Source organism: Eptatretus burgeri, chromosome 15 (genome assembly GCF_056783735.1).
Source record: "Eptatretus burgeri isolate ZD-2024b chromosome 15, Ebu_testis_v1, whole genome shotgun sequence".
Taxonomy (NCBI): Eukaryota; Metazoa; Chordata; class Myxini; order Myxiniformes; family Myxinidae; genus Eptatretus; species Eptatretus burgeri.
Genome location: NC_140975.1, coordinates 52,169,527 through 52,180,890, shown reverse-complemented (window position 1 = coordinate 52,180,890; position 11,364 = coordinate 52,169,527). Strand labels below are relative to the sequence as shown.

Here is an 11,364-nt window from a genome sequence, read left to right as displayed (position 1 = left end):
CTGACAAGGTGGAGAGCTTGCTTTCAAACCTCGAGGTAGATTCTGCAACCGGTCCAGACGGCATCAGCCCACGTGTCCTCAAAGCCTGCTCTTCTGCTCTTGCTCACCCTCTCTCTGTTCTATTCACCCTCTCATTTTCCCAAGGTCATCTGCCATCTGCTAGGAAATCTGCTAACATCACTGCCCTGCATAAAAGGTGCAAAACAGATCCCTGTAACTATAGACCAATCAGCCTTCTCCCAATCATCAGCAAGGTTATGGAATCCATCATCGCTTCAGACATGAAATCCTTCCTCTTCTCCAATGGCTTGATTTCCAATCATCAATTTGGTTTCAGACCAGGTCACTCTACCCTAGATATGCTGCTACTGCTCTCCCATCAATGGATGGAGGTCCTCAATGCCAGACAGGAAATCCGAGCCGTATCCCTGGACATATCACGTGCTTTTGACACAGTCTGGCACCCTGCCCTACTCACCAAACTCTCTGCCCATGGTATTCAAGGCCATCTCCACTCATGGCTGACTGAGACTTCCTCTCCTGTCGCAGTCAACGTGTGGACCTAAATGGAGTTCTTTCATCACCTCTTCCTGTGCGGGCTGGAGTTCCTCAAGGTAGGGTTCTGGGCCCTGTTCTTTTTCTGGTTTTCATCAATGATCTGTCGGAGTGTCTGGAAAATCCTCATTTCTCTTTGCCGATGACTCAACCCTCTGCCGTACCATCTGTCATCCCTCAGACCGGCAAGCAGCAGCTTCTTCGCTCACTGCAGATCTGGATAAAATCACAAACTGGTCCAACACGTGGAACATGTCTTTCAATCCAGACAAATCTCACACTCTCACTATGTCTCTTCGAAAGGACCGTTTACAAACCCCCCATCCACTTTCTCAACAATCCTCTGGAAGAAGTCTTTTCTTTCAAGCTTCTGGGTCTCACTATCTGCCATGACCTTTCCTGGGAAAGTCACATTTCCAACCTTGCCTCAAAAGCCAGTCGCGAATGGGAATCCTCCGTCGTGCAAAGTCCTTCCTCGGCCCTCTTGAGCTCCTGACCACTTACAAAGCTTTTGTCCGTAGCCTGATGGAGTACTGCTCTCCCTCTGGGCTGGTGCTCCTGCCTCCCACCTTTCTCGACTTCACGCTGTCGAAACCAGGGCTTTTAAGATCATTGGCATCTCCCGCAATGAAGCTGAGTCTTTGGGCCTCTCACTCAATCACCGCAGGTTGGTCGGTGGTCTTTCTGTCTTCTACCGACTCCTCTCCCCCCTTGCCCCCCCTGCTCTCTCTGCGACATGACACAACCACATTTCCACAGGGCCCACAAGGTCCGCCCACAACCCCCTTCTGGTAAAACTAACAAAATCACGAATCACTGCTCATCTTCACTGTTTCATTCCTCTTTTTCCCGCCTTTTGAATAAGCTTCCTCACTCTATTCTTTCCCATTCTTCCCTGCAGGCTTTCAAAACAGCTGTTCACCACCACCTCTTATCTTCCCCCATCCAAATCCTCGATCTTTTCTACCCCCGATAATCCACCCAAGCCCACTTCCTTCAATTCTCCTGCTTTCCTTCCTGAAAGTCCCTTTAATGTCCATCTTCCCCTCGCCATGTTCCCCGTCCCATCCCCATCCCTCTCCCTTCCACAGTTCACCTGTGTCTGTTCCCCAATGTTTTGTCCCTTCCACTCCCGCCCCTCTTGTCTCATGCCTCCTTGCTGTGAGTTGTGTGTTAGCTCTCATACGAGCCTCGACCAAGGTATAAAAAAAAAAAAAAAAAAAAAAAAAAAAAAAGAGAATGTTGTGGCATATCTATCTATAATTCCAGCAATCTGTGTGTGTGCGTGCGTGCGTGCGTGTCTGTGACTGCTGTTTCTCGACAACCACTGGTCCGATCTAATTGAAACTTGCCAGGTATATTGCTGGGGATCTGAGGATGTGCCTTTTCAAGGTTTGATATTAATCGGACAAGTGCTTCCCAAGTTATGGCCATTTATTTACCAACCAATGAAGAACACATTGCTGCGTAGTCGTGGTCGATGGGGAAGAGATTCTCAGCCGCGTTCCCCATTACGGGTCACAATGTATGGACTTCTGGATAGTGTATTCTAATAATTTCTCGATTTCTTATGCGCATTTATAGATAAACACAATGCCCCAATCCAGTCGTCGTTTACGAGAGCGAAGGAACAGAATGTGTGGTTGTTTGAAAGTGGTTTTTTGTTGTTGTTTTTATGCGCCCCCACCCCCTCCCCCGGAGGGAGGGAGCGGGATATTGTAATCGTCCGGTTTGTTTGTCTGTTTGTTTGTTTGTCTGTCTGTTTGTTAGCAACTTTACGGCAAAACGGCTTTAGCAAACACTATCAAATTTAATCCACAGGTGGGCAATGAACCTTGGATGACCGCATTAACTTTTGGGTCCAATTGGATCAAAGGTCAAGGTCAAGGTCATGAAAAGATCAAAATCGTTTTTTGCTCATAACTTCATCAAAAATCATGTGATTTACTTCAAACTAAGCTTATAGTGAACCTTATTCTGTTTGTCACTTGTAATCCTACCCATTCCTATAGTGAAAAATGCATATTTGTGAAGATCGGTAGGGTCCAAAGTTTTGGGGGTCATGGTCATCAGTCAAAATTACATATTTTCCATTATAAATCAAAAAAGGTTAGGAATATGCGTGTTTACTATGGAAGATAGATATCAAGTCCTTTATTGGCTTTCATTTGACACCATGACCTTACGTGGCCTTAAAAGGTCAAAATCATTTTACGGTCATAACTTCGTCAAAAATGGTTTAATTGACTTCAAACAAGACTAAAATATTCCTTATTCTATTTCTTATAATCAACATTCAGGTTAAGGATGTAGCAAATTTAAATTTCATCCCCAAAATAACTTTATACCTTAAATGGGCGGGATTTCTTGTGCCTGGCACCACTTGTTTTTTCTTTTTTTTTTCACGTACATTTTTCTCTTTCTTTTTTTTCTCTTCTCTTCTCTTTGTGTTTTTCCTTGCGATAACATTCCATCCATCCATCGGGACCATACTCCATGCAGAGCGTTGGTGCTGCCTAAGCAGTCTCCTTGGCTATTGGACACAATCCTGGACGGGTCGCCACTCCGACACAGTATACCAGCATGCTGGTACTCATTTTGCCGACCTCGGAAGGATGACAGGCAGAGTCAACCCCACCTGGTATGAATTCAACAGTGGAGTGGGGTTTGAACTCAGGATCAGAGGATTCCAAGCCACCACCCTAACCATTGAGCCAACACCAGGTATGCGATAACATTGCGAAAAGGCAAAATAGGTTGGCGCTAATTGAATAATTGGCCATTAAAACTAAATTGCGAATTATCGTAGGTGACACAGTGTGAGAAGATGAAGCAGGAGCCAGCTGAGGAGGAGAAGGCTGAATGGCGGGCACAGCGTCACGCTTCAGTCTCACTTGAGCAGTTGTTTTGAAACCGAGCTCACTCATTGCGTTGCCTTCGTAATCCTCGGCTGTGAAATGGTCACCACAAATGACAAGTCTATCCAAAGGGTCCTCTTTACCCGTTTTCTTTGGGGGAAAATTCGCCCGTTTTGTTTGTACAAATCTTATCCACTGCCGGCGAATGTTTGATTCCTTTGGGAATCGGTGGGAGCGATTACCCGTTTTCCAGCCATTTTCGCAAAACATGACGACACACGTACGAGGCATGATGTACAAATATCCAAATAACTTTGTTCTACAATAATTCAAAATAAAAAAGGATAATATAGACAGTTGTAAGCTCAAAAGAAGCGAAAGAACGGCGCGCTGAACTGGACACTTCTTCAATGAGCGAGTGAGCGTCCGCTTTGTTTTGGAGAACGTGACGTCACCATCCATATATGTTTCAACAGTCTCGAGAAATAACTTCGGAGTTAAATTTCATTAATTTTCCCAATAGTTAGGCAACCACAATAGTTTGCATCAAACTATTTAATGCACATATAATCATGTTGATAAATTTTCAGAACATGTTTGGTGACCCGCAACCTGCTCTTTAATGATGTCAGAGGTGACTTCATTATGACGTTAGAATTGCAAATGTAGAACACCACATCCGATGAGTATGAATTTTTTTTAGGGTCATCAAAGGTCAACAGAAATTTTTTATGACGTCATCAGTCATGTGGTTCGGCAGTCATATTAAAACAAAAAAACCTTCAAATATCTTCCCCGAAACAGCTGAACAGATTGAGGAGAAACTTTACACGTATGACAGCCTATATTTGAGGAACAAAAAGTTCTCCACCTACGACGTCATAGGTCACATGTTTTGGCAGCCATATTAGATTTACCCTAAAACCTTTAAAAACCTTCTCCAGACTGGCTGGACAGATTGAGGGGAAATGTCACACACATGTTCCCCAAGCCTTGGGCATACAGGGGGTTCATGAATAATTGATAGGCCATATGTTTTGGCAGCCTATTAGATTGAAGGAAAATATTTTTTTTAAATTCTCTCTTCAACCACTTCATCAATCGACGTGAAACTTCAAAATTATGTTCTCGTAGTGATGGGGAATATGTGTTTTAAATTTCAACGAGATCGGATGCACGGTCTGGCAACCAGGATTATATTATTTAATTTTTTGAATCTGCATTCTTCTTGTTTTTTTTGACGGAGGCTCACTTGGCTGCGCTTGGATGGGTTTGAGGGTAGAAGAGCAGCAGTTCAAACCTGAGTCCTTTTCATGGTTCCTCCCGATAGCTTCATCTTTGCTCTTTGCTTGTTTGGGTTCCTTTTGATGGCTCAAATTTTATTTGGTCTTCCATTTGATTAAAAAAAAAATATTACAAATTTGCTAACAGAAGAGTTGGCTCACACCAAATCATTCTCAAGACTGCACGGGGTAAGTATTCTATCAATATCATCAAGTTTTCGGGAGTGATCAAGTCAGCAGACTGTTGCCTACACACCACCCTAATAAAGGGATGTGTCAGAAGAATGTGTTGCACACTTGGAACAAGATCACCCATAGGATGGGTACTCTGCTATTATACAGTATTAATGATCATAAGGATAATAAAATGACTCCCCCCAGTGGCTCCCATTGGGAGCCGGTGCTTCGAGATAATGTCATACTATATAGCATCAGTTATGACAATTGTTCTGTTGCATGAAGGAGAAAGAAGAATTTGATTTTTTTTAACCTCCGCCATCTTCGAAGATTGATGGAGGTTACTGTTTTCACCCCTTTCTGTTTGTTTGTTTGTTTTTTGTGAACAGTATTACGGAAAAACTCCTCGACGGATTTCGACGAAACTTGGTGGGGGGGGGTGAGGTATGGTCCAAGGATCATGCCATTAAATTTTGGACTTGGTCCCCCCCCCCACAAAAAAAATTGTAAGAGAAAATTTTTTTTTTTTTTTGCATTTCTACATGTTTTGAGTGATTTCCAACTCCCCCCCCCAAATTTTTTTTTTTTGCATTTCTACATGTTTTAAATGATTTCCAACCCACCCACCCAAAAAAAAATTGTTCGAGAATTTTTTTTTTTGCATTTCTACATGTTTTAAGTGATTTCCAACACCCCCCAAAACATTTTTTTGTATTTCTACATATTTTAAGTGATTTACAAACTCCCCCCCCCCAAAAAAAAAATTTTTTTCAACAAAATTGATTTCTTTTTTTTGCATTTCTACATGTTTTAAGTGATTTCCAACTCCCCCCCCCCCCCCCCAAAAAAAAAAAAATGTTGGAGAAAAAAAGTATAACTCTGTCAGCACTGTTGACATCATATTTAATGAATAAGATATAAGGTTCACTTGAGTGACCCAGTAGTATTGGCGGTGGAGGTTTTGCACTCTCCCAAGTGCTCCCCCTCTAGTTTCTACATTGAAAGAAAATGTGGTGTTGCACATATGAATCCGAACACATGAAAAAGCATTTCCACATTTATTGGGAATGACAGATATTTTGTGGCAACAGACTCGATACCACACAGTGTTGACAATATTCAAGATATCTGTGCTCATGCTAGACCTGAATGACAGACAGAGAAATTGAGTTGCCCTCCAAAAGGAAGGAACAAACACGCAGGCAGCACAAGTATGGACGTACAGACAGGATGGAACCGAGTGGGCCGAGTCGACAAGAACAATATAAGCAGACACGAAAAGGTGACAAACAGGATAAATGTGGAAAAGTGTGGATGGACGTCAGAGGAGTGTCAATGAGCACAAATGATCAGGAATTAGAATTGGAGATGGCTCACCATTTAAGAGAGTGGAGAGAACGACATAATTGGATTCCATTTTCCATTTTTGTATTACTAAGTGATGATTATATTAATATTAGAGGCTAAAATACTGCATATATATCACAATTTTTTATTTATATATATATATATATATTATTTTGCTCCATGAATATCATGAGAAAATGGTGTGTAATAAGAAAAAGACAAGTGCTGGTTTGTTTCACAACCATAAACCTAAATCTGTTTAGTAATAGCAGCTTTTTCCTTGATAATATTTTATCCATAAATAAACATTCTTTAAGTCTTAGTAAATCATTTGAATCTGCATTCAGTATAATGTAAAGTATGATATAATAAAAACTTTTTTTTCCTTTTAGTGTCACAACAGGAATCCATTATCCATCTTGACATTAGATTTCAGATTAGAAAACATGAAATATAATACGTGCATAATAACAGTGCTACATCGGACAATAACGATTGCACAGCATCGTAACACACTAGCAGTGACAAAATAAACTCTTTCATGGTTCTCCCTCCCCTCACCCCAACCCCAAATCGCAAGCAGGGCATTGGGTTCAAAATCCAACAGGTAAAGCTACTGTGTCAAACATCATTGGTTCTTGGTTATTTTGATAAAATGGTATAACCAAAGCAAAGCTGAGCTAACATGTTGAAATGAAATGGTTTGTCACACTACTGTTGTAAAACAACGGTGTGTATGTATACAGGCATCAGTACAAGTGTTCATCATCGAGGTCTAGCTGCAGTTCAAGCAAGAGACCCTGAAGACTTTCACAGTGAAATGAATGCTGGAGAAACACCCGACTCGCCCGACAGGTCACCGCTGCTGCTGCTGCTATAACGGCGATGCGCCGATGAGCAGGACAGCTCAGGCACGCTTGGATAGGTGAATGCCAGGGATGCAGACGTGCCAGTGGGTGTGAAGGTAGATGGAGTTTTTGTCACCACTGGGGTGTTGAGAGCATCTGACAGATCCAGGTTCTCCACGTTCAGGGAAGATGGGCCAGGCAAACAAAGTTTTTCAGCAGGTGTTCTTATGGAGATATCGGCACCCACTTCCTGGTCTTGTTCCAAAATTTCCCAGTTGAAGTCTTGAATTGTTAATGATGTCATTTGTGGTTCCTCATATATTGTCAATGATGTATGGAATGGCTGCACAATCTCTGTTGAAGTGGTGGCCTTGTGTACTGGTGGTGTTCCCTGCTCTAGCTTTGTAGCTATAGGGACATTCTGTTCATCTTTATCAGGTCGACAGCAGACGTGTGAATGGGTTTCAAGTAGAAATTCGAGTTGATCTTTGACTCGGGAAAGGTTCTGTATATCAGACCTGATCTTCTCCTGTTCCATGGCGAGTTTCTGCGTCTCGACGTCCAAGTCTTCCGTCAGTTCTCGCCGACGATTCCGGCACTTGGCAGCTGCCTGTCGGTTTCGCTCTCTCCGTACCATCCGCCTCTCCTCTTCCTCTGGTGTCAGCTGAACAACAAAGAATTAAGGACAATCACAATTTGTCAGCGGCCATTTATTCCGAATACGAGAACCACCCTGCAACCCATGCGTGCAGAAAACTGACTTTTTGGAACGCTGACCACATTTTCCATCCAACCATCCTGTAACTTTGTTTAAAAAAAATTATCCATGGGTTGGCACTCCAATGTTGAAAGTTTTGTGCCAATCGCTGAAGCGGTTGTGGAGAAAACATTTTAAAAAGTGAATAAGGTTGAAAAAGTGACGGCCTTGCCCGACGTTCCACAACACGGTTAAGGATGGTTGTGGATGCCCATTACTACCACTTTAATATCATGTTCCTACCCTGAAGTGGAGTATCAATTTTTTGGGGTTTTTTTTTTTTTCCAACAAAAACTACATCAATGGCATTACCATTTCAATCTAGGTCATGCATCGATGTGTGGCTCACCCACCACCGAAAAGTCCATGTTACATCAAAGAAATAAAGGGGGTTGTATTAACCACCACCACCTTCATACTAAATGTGGAACTTTGTCTCCACAATTTAATAGCAAAATTCCAGAGCATCCTCTACAGTTATTAAAGGGTGCATCAGGAATAGATGTCCCCTAATAAGAAGTTTGTTGCATACCACAAGAAAAATAAATTTTATTTACAAAAAATGGATAATCATAACAGTACTTACATACTATAGGTGGAAATGAATAGTCTTCTTCTTTCAGATGCAGCACAAGGCTGCTTTAAAGCATCATTAGCTAAGGGCGCGACTGTGCCGCTGATGCAATGCCCTCTACTGGTTATCGCAGGAATTTGGCATTTATTTATACTCTTCGCAAAGGACAGCATGAGATCTTTAACACCCACCAACTAATGCCGGCAGACGGGACACCCGTTTATCGTCCATCCAACGGACGGCACACACGTTGATGAATCGCCCTGCCTGTAAAAAACATCGGGATGACATTTTATTGCTGAGTCAACATTCGAACCCAGTGGGTCGGAATTCAAACCCAGGCTCGACAGCTTCGAGGCAAGTATGCATGCCTCTTGGCCATCCTGTCAACCCAATGAATACAATGAATATCGTTTTCATGTGACTGCTCACCGCCGATAAACCACAAAAACAACGTCGTCACAACAGACCGATGGTCGTTTCACAAGTGGGTATTATGGAGCAGTCATTTTGCCAAATTTGTATTTGAACTACAGAATGGCATTTGTAGCATGAAATAACACAAGGCTGACACAGATATATATATATATATATATATATATATATATATATATATATATATATATATATACATATATATATATATATATATGTTTAGATGAACTCGCTTTAAAGAAACAGAACAAGACACGTATCTCCAAGCCTTCGATTCGGCACGTCACACTGCATTTTCTCTTATCTTTCATCGTCCAGTCGATTTCCATCATTCGTGCTGCACTGTCTCTTGTCACCATCGAGTGCAGAGTGTTCGTGCCATCTTCGTTAAGACGTGACGCTGCCACGAGTTTTTCATGTGATGGAATAATTTAGTATCTTGAATGTGCGATTCTCTGTGATGAATCTTCAGTGCGACAGGCGGATGTGCTTTTTCTCCACTGGCTGATGTTCAACTCAGTAGCACATTCCATGGTGCTTTACAGTACTGCAGACTTTTCCAGGAGCTCAATTGAATCCAACATGATACGAAGACTTACAATGGTGGCGATTCATACGTTCGCTACCCACCCGATGCAAAACCGCACCCTGACCGTGGAGACCATGTGTGAACCGGACCGGTGCGAACACCGCTCCATCCCCACCCCACTTTCCTAACGGACTTTTCCTTAGGTACGTAATAAATAGACGGCCTCCAGTGTCGGACTTGTAAACACCAGACAAAACCAAAATAGTGAGCCTGGTGTTGGCTCAGTGGTTCGGGTGGCAGCTTGGGATCTTAGGGTCCTGAGTTCAAGCCCCGTCAGCCACTGAATTAATACACCAGGGGGTTGACTCAGCCTGTCATCCTTCTGAGGTCGGCAAAATGAGTACCAGTTCCAGTGTGTGTTCTGGTCGAGGGGCACTGCATCAGCGACACAGTGGCGCTTCAAGAAATGATAGCTACCCAGTCTTCCCATATTGCCACCTTACAAACCCAAACAATTCAGAAAGCTTTGCATATAAATCAGTCGGCCTGATATAAATCATAATCCAAATAAAAGTTTATCGGACGGGGAGTGATGTTGAGTGAAATGGGCTGCGATCGATTCAGGAGACTTGTTGCCATACCGGATTCCCGGTTCCTACCCCCCTGGAATTCCTTCAGTACTGGCAGGACGCCACGTGACGCGATATTAATCACGACCTCACGTGCTTTGTGAATCAGCGCCTCCGGGCTGGCCATGGTCCAAGCGTCAATGAAAGCGTGTTCGAGGGGCCAAACCCGAACCCACCCAATCCTTTCATCATCCGCGATCCACCGAGGGTAATTGTAGCCAACATCTCGGGAAGGTCCGGGACAAACATCGCACGTGACAGCAGAATCACCCACAAAGTCAGAGAGTTTGGGAAATTTATAAGAAAACTCACCCGTTCGTCGGAGCCTCTGCGCCGACCGTGTGCACCGCCGGACCCTGACCGCTGGAGATGACTCACGGGTTGAGCCGTGGTCCACGTGGTCACACCGGATGAGAGTTCCTGTGCGGCGGACACCCTGGAATCAGGATCCTGTGCACAATCATTCGCAATGGTCAAACACCATTTAAACCCCTTCAATATGATTTTAAAAAAGGACTCCGAAGCAGATTTGGTGTCAACACAGAAGTTATGAACAAACAAAAAAAAAAAAAAAATATATATATATATATATATATATATATATATATATATATATATATATATATATATATATATATATATATATATATATATATATATCTTGACACAAACACGCACGTAGTATGTGAACTTACTGCGCATATTCCCTGTGTCCAAGGACTGGAAACTTCGGAAATGTTTCCAGGATACTGGTACTCCAACCCGACTGAGGGTTCGACGCGTTGAGGAGCTTCCCGCGTCTCCTGCTGGTCAGCTGGGTACATAGCACGTGCTCCGCCTCCTATCGCACAGTCCAAGCGAACACTCCACCGGCCACGGCCGAGGTTTATATAGACTACCCTTTATCCTCGGGGGCGGAGCTTCGTACTTTCCCTCGAGGGGGGCAGAGCTTCGCAATTTCCCTCGAGGGGCGGAGCTTCGCACTTTCCCTCGAGGGGGGCGGAGCTTCGTACTTTCCCTCGAGGGACGTCGGCCCCGCCCCCCTCGAGCCGCTTCATCGGATTTCCCTCGCAAATGGCGCCGTGTTCAGGCGAAAGCCGCTGTCGACGTTTCCGCGAGTGGCTCGTGGGAACGTCAACGGCGACATCGTCGATCCCGAAACTTCTGAGGCGAAGGTTATCTGAGAATGGGCAAGGGGCATCCCGGCAGGGGGTTTCCGCCGTGGAACCTCGTGACTTGCGTGACGTACGTGACCATTTCTGGAGTTGTTGATCTGTTTCCACGCAACGCGGTGACGCAATTACTTCCCATATTAGGAATTCCGTCTTCCGTGGGAAGCCTTGAAAGGGCTCGGTGTTGCCAGATTTATCAC

At 43.7% G+C, this 11,364-nt stretch overlaps 1 protein-coding gene across 1 annotated transcript; it reads right to left on the bottom strand.

Annotated features, from left to right (window-relative positions):
• Positions 1 to 5,917: 5,917 nt before the first annotated feature.
• Positions 5,918 to 10,884, bottom strand: LOC147012159 (fos-related antigen 1-like). The gene is made up of 3 exons (XM_085855895.1): positions 10,688 to 10,884; positions 10,305 to 10,442; positions 5,918 to 7,732 (listed from the first exon to the last, which is right to left on the bottom strand). The coding sequence occupies exons 1-3, from the start codon at positions 10,814 to 10,816 to the stop codon at positions 7,031 to 7,033; spliced, it is 969 nt and encodes a 322-aa protein (XP_085712021.1). The 5' UTR covers positions 10,817 to 10,884; the 3' UTR covers positions 5,918 to 7,030.
• Between the last annotated feature and the right edge of the window lie 480 nt (positions 10,885 to 11,364).